Source organism: Madurella fahalii, assembly GCF_045866475.1.
Source record: "Madurella fahalii IFM 68171 DNA, scaffold_4, whole genome shotgun sequence".
Taxonomy (NCBI): domain Eukaryota; kingdom Fungi; phylum Ascomycota; class Sordariomycetes; order Sordariales; genus Madurella; species Madurella fahalii.
In genome coordinates this window covers 3,099,477-3,119,029 of record NW_027263974.1, presented here as the reverse complement: position 1 = coordinate 3,119,029, position 19,553 = coordinate 3,099,477, and the positions used below count along the sequence as shown (strand labels likewise).

The following is a 19,553-nucleotide window of genomic DNA, read 5'->3' as shown; positions in this document are numbered from 1 at the left end:
TTCTTTTTACTTTTGCTCGCTCTCTCGGCATCTTCGCGAAAAGGGAGTTTGCTCGGGTAACTGGAGTTTTTTTTATCATGTATGGATATGACGGCAGCCGCTTCGACCTACTTTGGGGACACGTACTGGACAATGAAATAGCAACGATCTTGTCTCGTTGGGGAAAATTGCTCGACAGTTTGAACTTGTAAGCATTGTGCGGTTGTCAGTGACTAGTACCTTAATTACGGCGCAATGCAAGTAAACAAGCAAGCAAGATCCCCCGCCTGCGCGAACCGAAGCTTTTGTGGACAGATAAAGTAGAATCCGTATAAGCCTCCCGCTGGAGCTAAATCTGGCTCCCGGTCCGGCCTGATGTATTTGCCTTTTGCTGCGATTGGAGAAACGCCGGGGCATGCGCCTAGCTTGCTAATGCAGGTTCGTGCCGCACTCAATTGATCCCACGATATTTGGAGTCGAGGTGACGTGACGTGCTGTCCGGTGGATACCGTTATGCGGGGCCCGGCGGACCGAGGGAGCGGGCGGGTCGGTTCCGGGAAGCCCGGTTTGGTGGAAACTCCCCGTAAGATCTGGGATCAGGGCGGCTACGGTGTTTCTATTGCAGCCCAGTGCAGGCGGGGTTTTGTTGTGTTGGTGGGGATTGCGCGCGTCATATATATGGGGGTTGAACACATTTTGATCGATATGATGCTGGTGGCCAGTCTACCTGGAAACCAGAGCATTAAATTGCGCATAGCATTGTTGCCTTTGTCTCGAGCTGGTTCAACTGCTGGAACTGTCATTAGAGATTGAGTGCTCAATTGGGACAAAATGAAGGAGGCTCTGGTCGGCCCAGGTAAATCAGTACCTGCACTGAGGCCCCCTCCCTCCCCAAAAACTTACCCCCAACTAACACCCACGCACCCAGGACCTCGAGTCCAAATCGTCGACTCCCCGATCCCCGAGCCCAATCCAGACCAACTCCTCATCAAAGTCGTCGTGAGCGGTTCCAATCCTAAGGATTGGAAGATCCCCGAGATATGGACCGACAAGCCGACCAACGAGGGCGACGACATAGCCGGCATCGTCGAAAAGGTCGGCGCCAATGTGTTTGAGTTCAAGCCCGGCGACCGCGTCGCCGCGTTCCACCAGATGAGGACGCCCCACGGTAGCTACGCCGAGTATGCCATCGCGTGGCAGCACACGACGTTCCACATCCCCGCCAAAATCAGTTTTGAAGGTGCGTCGCTAGGCCCTTTTCTTCTTCTTCCTCCTCCTCCCGCTTCCCGTTAATAATTTAAAACAAACAAAAACAACAGAAGCCGCCGCCATCCCCCTCGCTGCCATGACCGCCGCAATAGGGCTCTACAACTACCTAGGCCTCCCCCAGCCCTGGTCCCCGCCGTCCGCCGCCGCCGCCGCCTCCTCCACCCCGCTGCTCATCTACGGCGCCGCCACCTCGGTAGGCTTCTACGCCCTCCAGCTCGCCCTCCGCAGCAATATCCACCCGCTCATCTGTGTCGCGGGGCGCGCGTGCGACTACGTCCGGCCCTTGCTCGACCCCAGCAAGGGCGACGTGGTGCTCGACTACCGGCAAGGCGACGAGGCGCTCGTGCGCGCCATCGTCGAGGCGGCGCACGCACGGCCACCACAGCAGCAGCAGCAGCAGCAGGAACAGCAACAGCAGGAACAGCCGCAGCAGCCGCAGCAGAAGCGGAAGCCGCTGAGGCACGTGCTGGACGCCGTGTCGGAGGGGAGCAGCGTGGGGAATATCGGCAACGTGTTCCGCGCGCTGGCGGCGGGCGCCGAGGAGGCGGATCTCGGTCCCGAGGCACCGCCGCCACCAGCACCGCCGTCGGCGGGAAGAGTCACCTTCGTCCTGAGCGGCGAGAAGAAGGGCCTGCCCGAGGGCGTGGAGCACAGCATCACCATGGTCGGGGACGTGCATAAGGCGGCCAAGGACTTCGGCTATGTGTACTTCCGCTACTTTGCGCGGGGGCTGCAGGAGGGCTGGTTCAGGCCCCACCGCACCGAAGTGGTGCCTGGGGGCCTGGGGGGCGTCCAGACTGCGCTGGCGAATCTCAAGGCTGGGAAGGCTAGCGCGGTCAAGTATGTTTTTAGGATTGATGAGACGGAGGGGGTCGGGAAGTGATAGGCGTTGCGCTGGTCGGTTAGGGGACACTTGGGGATGTGGCAGGACGCATGTGACGCATGTGACGCGGGTGGTGTAGTATGTCTCGTTAGAAACCGAGAAGCCACACAATGATAGTCAACCTGTTACAGTGTTACCTTCCCTGATGGCTTTGGGTGATTAAGAGTGTCTCGAATCCCTCGTGTAAAGAGGACGGCTCACAGACTGTCGCACAGTCGAGGTTTAAGCCGCTACGGGTAACGTGTCGGGCGTTGAAGCAAGGCTTGAGCGCAGCCTTGAATCTTTCCCAGGGGGCCACGGCCACGGTCACGACACGTAGCCCGCTCGAACTAAGCGGCTCTCCCGGAGCTCCGAGGGCAGCCTTTGGTGTGATCGGAAGCAGACGGAACTGCACATCGGCCAATAAGCGTCAACAACCGTGGCATAGCCAGCAATCGGATGACGCCCTGTTTGGACTACTCGTCTTCGTAGCCTGCTCACTTCGGATGTGTGGCATTCCGTGGGCCACTTTGCCGGCCCTATCGTCGAGATTCGAAAGACTTCGGCTTGCTGATATGTGCAGAACGTGCAGTGGTGATTCAGCTGCCTGAACCGGCAGAAGTATGCAACTTGGCCTTGCGGTGCTTTGCGTGCGCCACCCCCAGCCTGCACAAGGCCTTGCAGCTGTCCAATCATCTCGTACGCGGCACAAACAAGGCGAGGCTTTTTTGAGGGCTAACGATTCATCAAGAGCCGCACCCCACAGCCACCTTGGCTTTCACCGATTCGAACAAGGCTGTGCCATTCCAACTAGCGCCTTGTTGGCCGTTCTTTTTGCTTCGGGTGCATGTGTGATGAGTGCCCGGCCGTATTGCATTTGGGGGGGCGGGGGGGGGGGCAGCTGTCTGCTCAATTAAACAAGCACGGTCCGGATGAGGCTCTTCGAGGTGGCAGTCTGGGCTACGCCGACTGATCATGGTGGGAATGAGGACCATGCAAGGCGCTTGGGGCCACGCCTCGTCGAGTATTAAGTGCTCAGGTCCCCCGGCTCATGATCGATAGTTGTCGTCCCAGGGTCTTCAGTTCTGTCTTTCTTGGCACGATATTCTCATTCAACAGTTTGTGGAAGGCGCTCCGTCGTTCATTCTTCGCGTCTGGCACCATGGACCAGTCTCCTTTCCCGGCTGAGGAGGTGAGAAAGTTCAGGCAGGTAGAGATGAACCAGCTGAACTATCGGCGCATCGGGGCTGCAATCAACGGCGGCTACACGACCCCCGATGAGGAGGATATTGCCAAGTTTCTGAAGGAGATGGAAGAGAAGAAGAAGGTGCGCAAACACGTCACCAGCAGGTGACTGGGAAGAGCAACGTTGAGGCTGACTTAACCACCACACGGATAGAAGGAGAAAGAGCGCTTCGTCAAATGGATGTGGATCTACAACGGAGCTCGGGGCGAATTCCAGCCCATTCAGGTCATGCTGGACAGCGGGTCGCGCTCCATGGGAGCGAACTTTGTGACGCCAGACATGGTCAGGGAGTACCGGCTGAAGCCCGTGAAAATCGACGAAGTCGGCTTCAAGTTGGTGAACGGCGTCTATCTTGGCTGCCACGAGCAGGTCACCTTCTTTTGGAGAGGCAAGGATAGGAAGGACAGGAATGTCACCTGCCTGGTGCTGCCTGAGTCGTCCCCAATCGATATGCCGTTGCTGGGCCACGATTTCATGGTCGAGTATGGCGACAACTTGCTCGAAGAGGCACCGGGAACGATTGCGTACGTGACGCAAAGCGAGAAGACGGTGAGTTGCTTGATGTTGGCGGGAGTCGAGACGAAGCCGGCTGACGACATTGCCAACAACAGCTAGAGTGGGTCGAGATTGCAGAGGTCGTGAGGCCGGCCGAAGCTGAGGAGAAGACCCAGGAGCAGAAGCAGGACCTCCGCCCGAGTCACAAAAACAAGAAGAACAGGCGGTTCAACCGTCGCCGGTGAAGAATTCGTACCTTTGCCTTGCAGGTGCGGTTTATCGAGGCTGGTGTATAGATAGTAGGGGGGTCGGAGTGGTGGTGTGCAATTGATGATCTGAGGAATTAGTTGTCTGATGGCGGAAAGGTGTTTTGGTTGTCGTTGGGCTTTAGTTCGGGTTCCATCTTGTAGTCCAGTTGTCCAGAATACCATGTGGAACAGGGATGTGTAGTTCGACACCCCAATCGCGACTGGAGTCATTCTTCTTACTGGGGAGACGGCAACGGCGGGTTGTTTTCAATCTCTTCTGCAAATATTTCCCACAGGGTAGAAATATTATTATTGATCTATTTTAGACTCGCGCCGGCCGATGTAACATGTCTCGACGGGCGTCTCTGCCGGAACCCACTGACTCTCTCAGGCAAAGCCGCTGTACGGAATGATGCACAACTTTGGTAGTCGGTATAATACAGCCTCTAGGTTCTCTACCGGTCACCAGAACGCCACGCAATTCAAGGGACGGCCACCTAATCCCACAACTTGATCTCCCCCTTTGCGCCCGCCGTAAACACCTTGCTCGTCTCTTGCTCGGACCACGCAACGCAGTTGACGGCCCCGCCGGAGCTGTCGGCCGTGAGCTTGCTGTACATCTTGCACGTCTTGAAGTCCCAGAAGCAGACGCTGCCCGCCGTGTCGCCCGACACCACGAACTGCCCGTCGGGGCTGCACGTAATCCCGATGCCGCTGCCGGCTGTGTTGTGGCCCCGCCACGCCTTCTTGCGGTGCTGCCTGAACTTGTCCGAGCCGGACGAGTAGGCGACGATCGAGTTGTCGCTGCACTGGTAGAGGACGTACTTGCCACTGGGGTGCTGGGCGGATTTTGTGAGGGCAAACATATCAGGTTCGCTGTAAAAACATTGCAGTCAGCGCATGCCGCAAAGAATCGAGAGCGGCCCGACATACCTGATGGTCTTGATCTCGACAGGAATGCCGTACTCCCACACCCTGAGCGAGCGATCGTCCGATGTCGACATGAACCTCCTGTTCTCGTCGATGAATTCGAGCGTGTTGATAGCACCCAGATGGTGGTCGTACTCCTGTACCGTCTCGTTGCCCGCGCGACTGTCATATTGCAAGATACGGTTGTCGGACAGGCCCGCCAGGAACTCGTGCCCGTTCTCGGCTGAGGGGTTGAACTTGATGACATGCGGCGTCTTGCCGCAGTTGAACCTGTTGACGCACTGCCCCGTCTCGGTATCCCACAGCCTGATCCTCCGGTCAAACCCGCCGGACAGGAACCTCGACCCGTCGTTATTGAACGACAAGTCCGTAACCGCCTTGTTGTGCCCGGCAAACGTCCTCAACAACTCCCTCTGCCGATACACGTCCCAAATCTTGACCATCCCGTCCGCGGCGCCCGACAAACCAAGATGACTCGACCTCGGGAAGAGCTGCAGCGCCGTGATCGGCTTGCTATGGTACCGCCACGTGTTGAGAACCTTCTTCGGGATGTAGTTTGTTATGCTCCCGACCTCCTTCGTCAACGAAATATCCAAGTCCCGCGGTACATGCATGTACGTCCTCCCCAGATAATCGTACTGGCTCTCGGCGTGGAAGGTGGTCGTCTCCTCGCCCATCTCCTCGGCCTCCTTCCTCCGAGCCAGCGACTCGGCCGGCGCCTGCACCACCGTCCCGCTCCTCACCACCTCCTCCCCTTCCCCTTCCCCTTCCTCGTCCGTCTCCTCGATCACCTCATACTCGTCCCCGCTCCCCAGCTCCCCGACCTCCTCCTCCCCGACCTCCTCCCACTCCTTCCTCTTATACCTCGCCCACGGCCCCACGTACGCCCCCTCCCCGTCCGCGACCGTCGCGTCTCCCTTGCGCTCCCGCGTCCCCCTGAGCCGCTTATTCACCTCCTTCTGCTCGCGCCCGCTGAGGCCTCCTTCCCGCTCGGGGGCGCCGGCGCGCTCGATGGCCCTGTGCTTGGCGCGAAAGGTGTGCTCCGAGATGAACGTCTCCTCGGCGTGTCCGGTGAGGACATTTTTGCGCTTCAGCGACGACGAGGATGCCGATGCCGATGCCGATGCCGCCGCCGACGACGACTCGTTGCGGAAGGGATTGGCGGGCCCGAGGCGCGGGCGCGCGAGGTCGTCGCCTGTGTAAGGGACCACCGCGTGGTCCGCGGGCTGGGTCTGGCGGAGGACGAGGGCGTCTTGGACGGAGAGGTTGGGGGGGTAGTCGCCAAAGTTGGCCATCTTCTTCCTTTCCTTCCTCTCTACTTTTCCCGCTCCTTGCTGCTCGTTGAGGTGCCAGGACCGACGTGGTTGTGGTAGTGGAATTGGCGAGTTCGTGGCTTGCAGCTGCGAAGGAATGCGATGCGGGATGCAAGTCTTTGGCGCGCTTGGATGCCTGCGGCAGGCCCTTGGGATGTGGGCCGATAAGATAAGATGGTGACCCTTGTGCAAACCAGAAACACGGGCCACATTTGGCTTGGCAAGCCTTCGAGCTCCCGAGCGGAGGCTCGTCTGAGCTTGATTTTAAGCCGAGGGTGCAGTTCCGCTCAAGGTCGCTTTGGTTACCTACCCTATCTTATGCGCCAGCTAACGCGCGAGACAAAAAAATGCTACAAAGTTGAAAAGACCACAAGTTGACACGGCGAGGTATTATGACCTAGAAAACTCCCACAATAGACAATAGGACAATCCGGCCTGTGACTCCGCCAATCCAGAAGAAAATCGAAAATGAACCCGTGCTTGCGCGCCAGCCCTAGGTCTGACAGACCTACATCCGTTTGACTGGCATCTGATCTCGCACGGCGAGCTCCATGGTGCCTCCACACGCGGTGTCATGCCTGTTCAAGCCTAGGCGAGCCGAGCCCGACTTCAGAGTCGTTCATTAACCGCCATGCTCTTCATTCTTCATATGGTTCATACTCATGCCCCATGCCGCCATATCAACATCTCAAACGACCTTCCCAGGCCATCCAAACCCGTCTATATAGATTGACGCCGAGAATCGCATCAGTGCGCCGCCCCCTGTGACGCTGTACATACGAGCAGCTCTCCGAGGCCGGGAGAAATGCGGTAGCCAAACAGGACTGGTGGCGAGGGCAGTTTAGTGGGCCTCGTCCCTGATAAGGGCGACGATCATGCTATACAGGTAGAAGAAGAAGAGGACGAGATGAAAGCCGAGCTTGGTGAACGATTCCTGCGGCGGTTCATTAGCTCCGGTTTCCCTCCGACCGGGCTAGGCATGAAGTTGGTACCTTCTTGTGAACATTCAGCTTCCGGAAGATCTCGGTCGCATCCAGGAGGTGTGCGTTGTCAACGATCCTGCATAATGTCAGTCTGATGATTTCCCCAACTGTTCAATGAATGCACGCACTTCTTGACGTTCCAGCCGAGAAGAGGCAAGTTGAGGATCAGGGGCAGCCAGTATCCGTTGATGAGGAATAGGAAGGTCAGGAATCCGTGGACGGCGACTTCGGGGATGATGTACGTGTTCAGGCGGTTGCAGAGGTCAATAGGGTTGATGTAGTCGCTGCGCGTGCACAAAAGGTTAGCATTTCCATGCTGTCAACGAGTTGCGCAGGCAACAGCGGATATGACGTAGCTGGGCAAGCCGAGCGAGGCTACGCGCCCGAGCGCCCTCTGCCGCCCCAATTTGCCTGTCTCTGCTTTCCAGGGAGGCCATACCATTCCAGATCGCTGTACATGATGGTGAAGAACACCTGGAGGAAGAGGTTGACCGCGTTTATAATGACGGCGAAGAGGTATAACCACGCCTCGCCCGACATTTTGGCGACTGTGATTCGAAAATAACTCGAGGTTGCTTGGAACTGGAGGGTTCGCGATACGTGTCGAAAGCTTCACCACAGGGCTCACAAGGTACGAGCCACAGTATGGGATAGGTATGACGACGAGATGCGGTGCGGTCGCAAGCTTGTGATAGGTGTTCGGATCGAAGGTTTTGCGCTGATTTTAGTAAAAGCTCGCGACGAAATATCGAGACAGGCCGGCAGGAGTGTCCGCTTGATTACGTGGAGGTGGTGAAAGTGGAAAAGACGGGGGCGAGGCTCGCACACGTGAAAAGATGCGGATAGGTTCTGAGTTGTTTTGGCGGTTGACGCTGGGGACGGGAAGCAGGCTGACCTAGCAAAATGATGGAAGCAAGGCGGCTAGGTTTTCTTGATGGCCCAAGCTTTACCGCAGCCCCTGCTCCACTGTTGCGAATCCCGCGCTTGGATTCGCTGCGAGGGGTGAGTGGGGTCCACGACGCTGTTCACAAAACTCGATAGGCCGAGGAACGTGTGCTACAACATTGCGAGATGGTTCTGTGGAAACGCCGAGTCTGGGGATAGTTACGGTATTTGGGTGCAAGAGCGGCAAAACCCACACCAGCGTTTAGACCAGCGCTGTTCACCCAAGCAGAAACACGCTTCTCACACGGCTGAAAACTGACATTGTCCAGGAAGTCGGGCTCGGAGGGCACGCTGAGAGGCAGGTAAGCAGATATGCGCTACAAGGTGCGACGAGAAGGGACCGTCTCCACGTTGCGTCTACTTCCATGCCGAGCGATTGCCGGGTATCATGAATCTGCTGTACCGCAATGGCTCTATGCAGAACCCTCACCCTAGCAATCTCTGCATACCGCATACTGCTCTAATTTGTGCCATTCGCCGTCTCAGGCATCGGTATCGGCCCGCCGGGAGAGTCCGCCTTCCGCGCTGTGAGGATCTCCACACCCGTCTCAGTGACGAGCAGCGTGTGTTCTATAGACCGGTTAGCTGACGTTCAACCTCGGTACTCGGGGGAGCTCACCAAACTGGGCAGTCCTTTTGCCGTCGATTGTCGTGCTCGTCCAGTTATCAGGCCACGTCACGTCCCTAAACTTTCCCAGTGCAATCATGGGCTCAATGGTAAAAGTCATGCCCGGTTTGCACTCGCCAACGGCCTTATTCTTGGCATAGTGCGGGATGTTGGGCGGGCAGTGGAAGATGCTGTTGATTCCGTGGCCGACGTAGGTGCGGATGACGCTGCAGTTCTTGGACTTGGCGTGCGCCTCAATGACGTTGCCAAAATCGCGGAACAGCGTACCGGGCTTCACCAGCTTGATGGCCTCCTCAAGACACTCGCGCGCAGTCTCCACCACCCGGACCGAATCGGGGTCGGCTTTGGCCCGGTCTCCGACGTAATATGTCTCGTTCAGATCGCCGTGGTAGCCCTCGTGGTAGAGGGTCACGTCGAGGTTCACGATATCGCCGTCTAGTAGCACGCGCTTGTCGGGGATGCCGTGGCAGATGACCTCGTTGACCGAGGTGCAAACCGACTTGGGGAAGTGGTTGTAATTCAAGGGTGACGGGTAGGACTTATTCAGGAGTTAGCCGCCAGCTGCGCAGGTGCAGAACGATACGGGAGCGCTCACATTCCGCTCAATGCAGGCCTTGTGGACAATCTCGTCAATCTCATCCGTCGTGATGCCCGGCCGGAGTGCCGCGGCGGCGATATCCAACACCTCTCGCGCCAGCCGGCACACCTTACGCATAGCCTCCTGTCCCTTGGCATCCAGCTGCTCGATCTTGTTGCCCCGGACCCTGCCTCCATTGGGAATGCCAGTTTCCGCGTAGTCGGGGTGCGGTATCGACTTAGGCACCTCGCGCCTCGGCGAGAGGGGGTAGACTGGCCGTAAGGGCCCGGTGAAGCGGAAGGTCGGGAACGGGTTGAAGTAGCCGGTTTCTGGATCAGGTTTAGAGACGGCCTTTGGAGGGAAGAGGTGGCTAAAAATACTGTTCTCTTGCTTGTGGATGTCTTTGTGTGTAGCCTGCCAGTAGAAAAGGTGAGCAAGTGCGCAGGGGATTGCTTTGAGCCAAGGATGGAGGGGCAGCAGGTCCCGGCATACCCAGTTCTTCTTGAAGCAATCCTGCGAGCAAAAGTAGCTGTCCTTGATGCCCAAACTCAGACATTTGGGACATTGCAGGGAACTAGCATCGTTATCGCAGTCAACGCCCAGGCATTTCCTCTTCGTGGGCGGTTCTTCGGCCATGGTGCTGGGAGGACTGGATAGAGAGGAGGGGCAGGCAAAATCGGCAAGGGTTTCGCACGGAGCAAGAAGTACTGCGCCAAAAGGATCTTGGTTGTCGGCAATACCAGGCGGCTAGGTGCAGGATATCCCAAAGGTGTCGAGAAAAGGCTCCTCAGGCCTTTTATTTACGTGCAGTTGGTGTCGCACAGGCAGCGGCCGAGGCGCAGTATTTTCGTCTGGCTGCTCGACTCGTGGCGCAGGGGTTCACCTGCGACGAGGCAGAGGCCCGTTGCTTACCTAACCAGGGTACGGAGACTGCTCTTCTCCCGGACCCATCCGACGGTAACCGGGACCCAGATCAGGCGATGCATCCAGTTTGAATTCTGAGCTTCGGAATCTGACATCGGAAAGCGACATTGTGCAGGTTTCAGTGTCGGGGTCTACAATGGGCAAAAGGCAGAAAGTTGTTGTTATTGGCGCCGGCCCAGTCGGCTCCCTAGCGGCTCTGTACGCCGCCAACCGCGGTGATGATGTAGAAATCTACGAGCTTCGGAGTGGTGAGTCGTTTAGTCTAAACTCTCCTGCTTCTCGCAACGCTAGCAATGCGTTAGTCCGTTGACGCTATAGCTAGACCTCCGCGATCCCTCAACCACTCCGTTGAATTTCACCAAATCCATCAACCTTGCCCTCTCAGAACGCGGCATCAATGCCATGCGCCATGCCGGCCAAGCGAAACTCATCGATCATGTCCTGGGTGTTACCATCCCCATGCGCGGCCGCATGATCCACGGGCGGCGAGCTAACGGCCATCTCTATGAGGAATCCCAAGACTACGACGTGCACGGGCGGGTGAGAGTCTTGCGGACTGTCCGGTACTCCCTTCTGACAGCTGACATGAACAGTCAATCCTCGCCATCGACCGCGGCGGTCTCAACAAGCGGCTACTGGACATTCTAGCCGAGATGCCAAACGTCACCTTCTTCTTCAATCATAAACTCACGGGAGCCGATTTTCGGAAGAACAAGGCCTGGTTCGAAGTGCGACAACAAAACGGAGTCGTCGCTCAAGGACAAAGAGCCCAAGAGATCGAGACTGATTTCGACCTCATGATTGGTGCTGATGGCGCTCACTCGGCGGTGAGGTACCACATGATGAAGTACACGCGCATGGACTACCAGCAAGTCTACATCGACACTCTGTGGTGCGAGTTCCAGATCCAGCCGAAGACGACGGCTCCAGACGCGGATTTGATTTCCAAGTTCAGGATATCCCCCAACCACCTGCACATCTGGCCCGGCCGGGAATTCATGTTCATCGCCATTCCCAGCGATGTATGCAGCCTCCCTTTTCTCCTAGTGACTTTTTACACTAACTATCCCTAAACCTCCAGGACGGCACCTTCACCTGCACCCTGTTCGCGCCGGCCGCTCTCTACGAGCACCTCGAGTCGGACCCCACGGGCGCCCTCATCCCGCCCTTCTTCGACGAGCACTTCCCGGGGGTCACAGACCTCATCCCGCCGGGGGAACTCATTGCCTCGTTCCGCAAGAACCCCCATCTCCCTCTCATCAGCATCAAGTGCTCGCCGCACCACTTCTCGTCCTCGGTGGTCATCGTCGGCGACGCCGCCCACGCCATGGTCCCCTTCTACGGGCAGGGGATGAACGCGGGGCTGGAGGACGTGCGCATCCTGTTCGACGTGCTCGACAAGCACGCGCGCATGGACGACGAGCTGCGGCACGGCGGAAGTGGTAATGGCGGTGGCGGTGGCGGTGGCGGTGGCGGTGGCGGTGACGGTGACGTAGACCGGTCCGGGTCCCGCGCCCGCGCGCTGGCCGAGTACTCGGCCGTGCGGATCCCCGACGCGCACGCCATCAACGACCTGGCGCTGCAGAACTATGTCGAGATGCGCGCCGGCGTGCTGTCGCCCGCGTACAGGGTCAGGAAATTCTTCGAGGAGGCGCTGTCAAAGTACCTGCCGTGGCTGGGGTGGCAGACAAAGTACGCGCGCGTGTCGTTTGGGAATGAGAGGTACTCGGAGGTGGTAGCGCGGAGCGAGCATCAGGGGAGGGTACTGGCGAGGGGCCTGGTTGGAGCGGTCGGGCTGCCGCTTCTTGTGGGCGGGATGGTGTTGCTGGTGAGGTATAAGAAGGCTGTGGACGTTGGGCTGCGAGCGGCGTTTGGGAATGTAGATTCGATGGTGGAATTCATGGCAATGAGGGCTTGAGGTGCCGTGTTGGAGAGAGGGAATTGGGTTCTTGGATTTACTAGAAGCGAATCGGACAATGGATAATTAAGCATACCTCACATACCTGTTACGTGCACTCAGAGCTACGAAATAACACGTTTTGATGTTCGCCACTTGGCTAGAAAGTTGCCCACTAGTAGTATTTGGGATTTCAATAATGTAATGGGGCTTTATCGCGACTACTACCTAGACTGAATACTTCCCGAGGGCTAGTCAGAGGCTCCATAACCAGAACATGAGGCCGCGATGACTTGCGATGCTCATTTGACTTGAATATCATACAATGCAGCGCTGCAGGCTAAGCAACGTTGCTGCTGGTTCTTCTGCCTTGTTTCTGTAAGAAAAGAAGAGACCAAAAAATATCAATCTAGTCTGTCTGACCATCAGATAATCCACCGCTTGCGCATAACCGTATAACAATCCACGAAAGCGGTCTCTAAGCGGGGGTTCATCTACGTCTAGAGTCTACGAGGCCTAATTCTTTGCCCCAGACCAGCCGTCCTCTAGTGCTCTTAGGTACAGTATAAAGATCGAATACTTATCATTTAACCCCCGTTCCAAGCTTTGGGGTAATCCGACTGCACGCACACTAGGGTACAATTTGGCGAGGATAACCCTAGTACTTGATGCGCACCTTCTCGTCCGCGAAACTGATGGACGAGTTGCTCAAACCCTTCGTGACGGGCAGCTCAGCCTCGTTGAAGACAGGCCTCGAGAATCGGTTGAAAGCGATAAAAGTCTGCCTATCGCCCACGGTGGCGTTGACAGGTGTGGGCACGCGCATCGAGAGGCGGCGCACCTCGACGGCATCTTCCTGGATCGGCTTGACGCCGTAGAAGCTGTAGATCACCGAGAGAGCCGGGATCGACAGGCCGTGGACCACAATGGAGAACAACACGAGCCAGTACACGACCGGAATCATGGCGCGCACCAGGTTGGTCTCTTCGAGGTCGCCGTGGCCGAGCTCGGGGAACAGATGGCGCGTGTGCTCCACGTAGAAGACGGCGCCGATGCCGATGGGCCCAAAGTAACCCATGAAGAAGGCCTCTTTGTAGTTCTTGCAGACTTTGGGCATGAACTTGTACGTCATAAGAATTGCGGGGATGCGCCGGAGGAGCAGAACGAGCACGCCCAAGCCGATAAGACGCCCGTATGTGAGGCCGGTGGTGTCGGGTTGGTGGAACTCGCTCCACGGGATGATGGTGCCGATATACATAAAACCGCCAAAGTTGAGCAGGACGTCCATGCACGAGTTGACCTCGTCGTGCCGTGCCTCAGTTTCGCGGAGGTACTCGCCGTCCCAGTTCATGGCATTGCCGGCGACGAAACAAGCAAGCAGGTCGTCCGTTCCGAGCATGCCGCAGACACCAACGAGCCAGAGCTAACGTGAATCCTAACATTAGCGTACAATCTTTCTTACGATGCTGACTGGGGGGGGGGGGGGGAGGGGGCAGTGGGAGGCTTACGCCGATGGCGGTGGGGTAGAGAAGGTAACTCTCCGAGTCAACCCATTTCCTTCAGACTCAGTCAGCAGTTATCTAGGCTAGGCCTAGGTTGATGGTATTTTGATCCCTTACCTGCGAAGAGCAAACTTCAACGCGATTCCACTAACAAAGCCAACTAGAGCGCCAATAGCCACCGACATGATAACGATGTACAACCATGTCTCGACAAACCAGTTCTTCAAAGCAACCCCCACGCCTCCCCCGAGCCGCCCGACCTCTCCGGCGCGGGCCAGGAGAGGGAACGCGCGTTCGTGAACAGCAGCAGCTGTACCGGCGCCCGGAACGTCGGCGTGGCGGATCAGATAGGTGGCAAGCATGAGAAAGGGGAAACCAAAGCCGTCGTTGGCCCCGGCCTCGGACGAGATGATCTCGCGCAGGGCGCGGGGGACATATTTGTCCGCAAACGGTCCCTTGGCAATGGCCTGCGACAGGATTGGGTCGGTGCATGTCACACACGACCCGATGACCAGGGCGGCGAGAAGGGTGATGTTGGGCACGGTGGCGAGCAGGCAGAGCGTAGTGCACAACCACATGATGGTCATGATGGGCAGCAGGCAGAGCGCCATCTCCTTCCACCGCGCCTGTTGGTACTTGGCCGGCAGCTGGAAGCCGGCAATGACGAGCTGCACGCCGATTACCACTCGGGCCATGCCCAGGGTGATGTCGCTCGTCTGGCCCTCAGCTGCAGATCCCCATCGTGAGCTGTCGATGAACTTTGCTGCGATAGGCCCGAGGATGACTCCGATGAGGACGGCGGGAACTGGCGGAGATGGTTAAAAACTGATACGATGCCAGGTGGCAGATATGCCACGTATCTGGGATATGCTCACGAGCTTCGCCCAAGAACCACCGGCTCTTGATGAGGACGGAAATGATGCCATAGAGCAGGATAAAGGCGCCCAGCACGCTCAAGACGATGTTGAGCTCGCTGACATCGAGGTTCGGCATCTTGGCAACCAAGACGGGAGGGGCCAAGAGGCTTGGCTCGGCGAGAATGCCGAAGTGTGTCTTGGCTAGCAAGAGGCTGCCTGAGGACAGAGCGGGAGCGTCGACAGCACAAAGGGGGAAAGGAAGGAAAGGAAAGGAAACGACAAAAAGAAGGTGAAGCTAACAACGGAAAAGGAGCGCACCACTAAATACAAGAAAAAGCTAGGAGAGCGCATCCAGTACCTCTCTCCCGTTAATGCTAGACTGCCAGAGTCTCCAAGAAAAGGACAAGAAGGGTAAAATGGAAGCTAAGGCGGGATCGCCGGCTGGTAATGAGCGAAGAATCGCGCCTTCTTAATCCCTCGCCGGCTCGGGGGGATGGATCAGAAGAGGGCCCGCAGCTGAGCCCCCATGCCAAGGGGATCATCAACGTGAAAGAGACGGATGGGGGCTTGCTCGGTCGCCTACAGTACCCGCGTACCGGGCCTGACCTTGAAGTGGCAAGCGGAGCCGACGCCAGTGCACCGTCTCGAAACTCGCGCCAGCCGCAAGCCTGCAATGTTTGGTCCAGAGCTTCGAGATGCTGGGGACTGCTCCGCGCAGGGAGACGTCACCGGAAGCTCTGCATTGCGATCAGCACAGGGGCACGCTAGCCACCGTGATCCAGTCCTTGGGCAGCCTCGCGCGAATCCGCACGTCTCGCCAAGACCCGGCTGTAACTCGGCGGATACAGGGATGGCTAGCGATGGGAGAGACAGTGCCTCAGCGCTTGGCGAGTCGCGACTCAGGGGCGTGTTTTGCCTGGCCCCCGACGTGCAACAGCACGCCAAGCTGGGCAATTGCTGGTTGTTTGACCCACAATTCTGCGTCGGATCTGCGGATGGGCGAGCATCTTGGAGAATGCCAAGGGCGTTTGCCATGGCTATTTCGAGATGAAAGAGCGGAAACGGCTATCGGGTTTCAACTTGACGATTTGCGCTTCTATGCGTGGGGTCGTGCCAGATAACCGCACGCTCGCCGATTAGCCAGGAAAGGCCCAATTTGCGGGAATTTTTATATGCGGTTCTGCCCTGAAAGCACAGTACACGTAGGCTCCCTGCGCCCGAAAGTCAGGCGGAGCAGCGGAGACACCCTAGCTGTTTGAAGCCTGCAGGTTTATGGCTCGTCGGCCCCCAGCTCAGACTCATGACGGGACCACATCAATATCGCGCCCGTGCCTACTGCTAGTGTGGTTGTGGGAAATGAACCGCCATGGCGCATTCGGTCCAGAACGCGAATAGCCAGTAACAGGGAACATGGCCATCTCCTCAGAACGCTTCCCAAAGAAAAGGCTTATTCAGCCATGGTCTCCATCCATCCCTAAGCTCCATCCAACTCTACTGTACAGTACTGAAGGAAGCCACCTGTGGTCCCTTGAGCTGGTTGCTGGCTTTTGCGAGTCCTGAGCTGAGCCCTGTCATCCAGTGCTGATTTCAGAGAGGTCTAGGTCAAAGTCGATTTACCGCCCAGTTTCGGAATGCTGGTCAACAGGGGTTTTGTCCGTCCGGGAACTGTGGAATGTCACGTGTGCGTTGCCTCGATTGGGCCTCATCAAAACAGTCAGTTCTGGTCGGCTCGCCCCACCCGGTTCTCTGGCGAGGGAGTGGTAGGTGTCTTCCGATACTCAAACGGAAGCTGCACCAGCCTGGCGTCTAAAGAGAATACTCCTATGCACGTATACCCTGTCAGGTTTCGAAGCCTGGACAACTGTTGTCGCTTCCTATTATCAATTGAAACTGAAGTATCTCTACCTTCTGTGTGTCCAATTAAGCCGGGCTTCCAAGAGATGCCCTCTCAGCTTGCTGCAACACCCCATCAGTGCTTCAATACACCGCAAACGGGCCAGCTTGCATGTCCTGGGTCCATTTAACACATGTGTGGATTTCTCTAATTACTCTACGAAGGCCGCGGAGCCCGGCATATACCGCTCGAGGGTCTGGGGCTATTGACGCCGGCGGCATTGACCACCGGGATTAATTAAACGAAGCCGCATTGCCCGCACTCCCACACATTGTAGCCGTAGGTGTCGAAATGGCTTGTGTCGCGCATGTGTTGCTGGTAGGCGTGCTCACTGCGGAAGTATGCGTCACACGTCTCACACCTGACTCCAGGGGGCTGTGCCCAGTCGAGCGGCAGTGGTCCCCCCCAACGTGCCATCCCCCGCCTGGAATGCCTTGCCGCAAGTTCCATACTCGCACATAGAGGCTGGAAGTGGGCGAGCGAGGTGTGGAAGGTCACCTTGGTACTAGGTGCGGCACGCGTCACGGAAAAAGAATATGTTTTGAATATTTCCAGCACGCCCTTCCTGGCTGATACTCGCTGCCAATACATACATGAGAGCACCGGGTTGGCTGCGAAACGTACACGGGTGCGAGGAAGTAGGCTCGTCACAGTTCAAGATAAGGTAGAAGAAAGAATCAAGAGCTTGGCCTGGGAAGTGCTGCGGAAAAGGGAACATGGAAAGAGATCTCGTCTGTCGAAGCAATTTGCGGACTGGCACTTTCAACTTCTTCCAAAAAGACTCTATTTTATAATAGCCTTGGGTACTTGGAGATTCAATTGAAGCCTTTTCCTTCGAGCCCCGCGCAACGGCGTGACGTGGACATAAACCCACCAGCCATCCGCCCGCCTCCTGCTGTGTACTTCAACCACAATGAACTCTGCCACCGCCAGCTCGCTGTGTTTCCCGAAGGCATATTGATTTGACCTTCTTTCTTACTCTTTGACTTTCCAACAGCTCCATGTATGCTAGCTTCTCTTCCCCTTCCCACTGAGGGATGTCCGTGTACAAGTTCGCATGGGCAGAAATTCGCGTCGGTTTGAGCGTGACCGCGAATGATTCCTCCTGGCCGCTGGAAAACACAAAGCGCGGCTGCCCCTGGCCCCCGGACAGCATCGGAATCAGGTGGATTTCGTCGCCAAGCTCCCGTCGCGTCTCACTGAACTTCCCTACGTAGACATATTGGAGTTGGAAAGGGGATTTTGCCCGGCAAGGTCCCTTCAAGATAATCTTGTCTCTTCGTTGAGTTCGGGGGCCTGTGTACCCGGCGACCTAGCCGTTGTTCCCTGCGAGACTGAACCTCACAATGGGCTTCATCACAGGGAGTAAAGTGAAAGAATAGCTGTCGGCTCCAGACTGGAATAGCGGATGAGCTATTCTAAAATTCGCAAGCGGTCCGTCCCAATCCGTCCAATTTGAGGAGCTCTCGCCATGGTGCGCGCGTTGGATTGGGATTCTCATCTGGATCACCCGCCGCTTCATCCCGAATTCGGGTCCAGGTGCAGGAACGCCGATTGGCGAGACGGGGATTTGCAGAAGACACCTGGGGGTCGCTCATACACAGTCAGAGTGCATAGCGATTTTGGGCTGCCGCAGTTGAGTAATGATATGTGCCATACACCAGTCCTGCGGTTCTGGAGAGGAACTGGCACTGGCAGCTCGGGTTTCTCGAACTCAGATAGCCGAACGACTGGAAACTCCATTTCAATTCGGTTTCTATTGATTGACGGTTTCGATCCAAAAGAAGCGACGGATTGGATTTATACGGCCATGTTTCACATCTAGCGACACTGTGGCACCATCGAAACCAAAAGGGCGAAGTGTCGAGAATATCCTCGTGGTCGTGGGTGATGGAATCGTCCTAGAATTGGCGCAAGGTCTCTTCTTGCAGCCGCATAAACGCTCGGGGCCCTTCGCAATATAGAAGCGGCATGCTGATATCGAACAAAGCCGAGGAGACAGTAAGCCATGTCCTCGAGGCGGGCCATGTGCCGGTGAGCTCCCCACCATGTCTTCTGAGCAGCGGAAAAGTGTCCAAGGCCTCCGGTCGAGAGGAAGTACTTGGCGTTGACGTTGGTGATCTCGAAAATGAGAGGGAACGAAGTCTGCCCTTGAGCCGATCTCTTTCCAGTCGGCGCCGTAGAAATAAACAACCAGAGGTGCCATAAGCTCCTGCAGCGTCCAGCCAGGAGTGAACCAGCGCGATTTCTGGAGGGTGCTAGCGATCGGGTAGGGATCCTCGGCCGAATCTACATCACTCGAGAAGACGGCTTCTCTGTACCACCTGGACATTGAATTCATGGCTTCGGAGAGCTCAGATCAGCTGGATTTGTCGATGCAGCAAGTGTCGACGTAGTGTGTACCTTCGTGTTAGCAAGCGCGCTGGGCCAAGGATCAATGCCAGATGCGTGTAATGTACTCGAAACCATTTTTGACAGCTTGGGCACAGGCTCCTGTCAGCTTCCCGAATCCGCGTCGAGACTGGGCGGAGCTTTGTTGGACATATTGTGTGACACTGCAGGGAGCGAAAGGCAGCTCAGGAATAGATCGTTGGTAGGAGAAAAGAAGAGAAAGTGTGCCTTGTTTTGATCCCAGTATGTGGGAGACTTTGAGCGGTATATATACAAAAGAGATCCCCTGCGGCTAACTGCGCTCTAACTCTTGGCAGCGCTAAACCCTTTCAGATCGTAACATATTGGAACGAAACCTCCTGGTCGGCCCATGTGTGGAATGGGATGGCGTAATTAGGGCGGCACATCCTGACTTTAAATATAAAACTAGTTCGAGTTTGTCTGTCCGGAGGAGGCGCATCCTAGAACGGCGATAGGGGCAGAGGATGTAGAGGTAGTTGTTGATGGCAATGGAAATACTTCAGTCCGCCAAGTTTGACAGCTTGCTGAGGTCTGACAAAGGTGATTTCAGCTCCACGGTGTGGTCCGTCCGGCTGACACCCGACGCGTGCAA

At 56.8% G+C, this 19,553-nt stretch overlaps 7 protein-coding genes across 7 annotated transcripts; 3 read left to right on the top strand and 4 right to left on the bottom strand.

The window, feature by feature from the left end:
• Positions 1-810: 810 nt before the first annotated feature.
• MFIFM68171_07905 (uncharacterized protein) lies at positions 811-2,131 on the top strand (the record flags this gene model as incomplete). The annotated part of the gene is made up of 3 exons (XM_071063325.1): positions 811-835; positions 908-1,219; positions 1,299-2,131. 3 exons carry the CDS (start codon positions 811-813, stop codon positions 2,129-2,131), a joined length of 1,170 nt encoding a protein of 389 aa, XP_070919426.1.
• A 1,141-nt stretch (positions 2,132-3,272) lies between these two features.
• MFIFM68171_07904 (uncharacterized protein) lies at positions 3,273-4,096 on the top strand (the record flags this gene model as incomplete). Its single annotated transcript, XM_071063324.1, has 3 exons — positions 3,273-3,437; positions 3,510-3,905; positions 3,968-4,096. The coding sequence occupies 3 exons, from the start codon at positions 3,273-3,275 to the stop codon at positions 4,094-4,096; spliced, it is 690 nt and encodes a 229-aa protein (XP_070919425.1).
• A 500-nt stretch (positions 4,097-4,596) lies between these two features.
• Positions 4,597-6,324, bottom strand: MFIFM68171_07903 (CDC40-cell division control; the record flags this gene model as incomplete). Its single annotated transcript, XM_071063323.1, has 2 exons — positions 4,597-4,975; positions 5,033-6,324. The coding sequence occupies 2 exons, from the start codon at positions 6,322-6,324 to the stop codon at positions 4,597-4,599; spliced, it is 1,671 nt and encodes a 556-aa protein (XP_070919424.1).
• Positions 6,325-7,183: 859 nt separating this feature from the next.
• Positions 7,184-7,865, bottom strand: ERV14 (COPII-coated vesicle protein; the record flags this gene model as incomplete). Its single annotated transcript, XM_071063322.1, has 4 exons — positions 7,184-7,276; positions 7,335-7,401; positions 7,454-7,609; positions 7,765-7,865. The coding sequence occupies 4 exons, from the start codon at positions 7,863-7,865 to the stop codon at positions 7,184-7,186; spliced, it is 417 nt and encodes a 138-aa protein (XP_070919423.1).
• An 865-nt stretch (positions 7,866-8,730) lies between these two features.
• Positions 8,731-10,111, bottom strand: fma1 (Methionine aminopeptidase 1; the record flags this gene model as incomplete). The annotated part of the gene is made up of 5 exons (XM_071063321.1): positions 8,731-8,840; positions 8,890-9,436; positions 9,494-9,804; positions 9,856-9,889; positions 9,968-10,111. 5 exons carry the CDS (start codon positions 10,109-10,111, stop codon positions 8,731-8,733), a joined length of 1,146 nt encoding a protein of 381 aa, XP_070919422.1.
• A 424-nt stretch (positions 10,112-10,535) lies between these two features.
• BNA4 (kynurenine 3-monooxygenase, mitochondrial precursor) lies at positions 10,536-12,317 on the top strand (the record flags this gene model as incomplete). Its single annotated transcript, XM_071063320.1, has 4 exons — positions 10,536-10,647; positions 10,722-10,939; positions 10,993-11,421; positions 11,481-12,317. The coding sequence occupies 4 exons, from the start codon at positions 10,536-10,538 to the stop codon at positions 12,315-12,317; spliced, it is 1,596 nt and encodes a 531-aa protein (XP_070919421.1).
• Positions 12,318-12,954: 637 nt separating this feature from the next.
• On the bottom strand, positions 12,955-14,791 carry MFIFM68171_07899 (uncharacterized protein; the record flags this gene model as incomplete). The annotated part of the gene is made up of 4 exons (XM_071063319.1): positions 12,955-13,719; positions 13,805-13,853; positions 13,916-14,603; positions 14,674-14,791. 4 exons carry the CDS (start codon positions 14,789-14,791, stop codon positions 12,955-12,957), a joined length of 1,620 nt encoding a protein of 539 aa, XP_070919420.1.
• Positions 14,792-19,553: the final 4,762 nt, after the last annotated feature.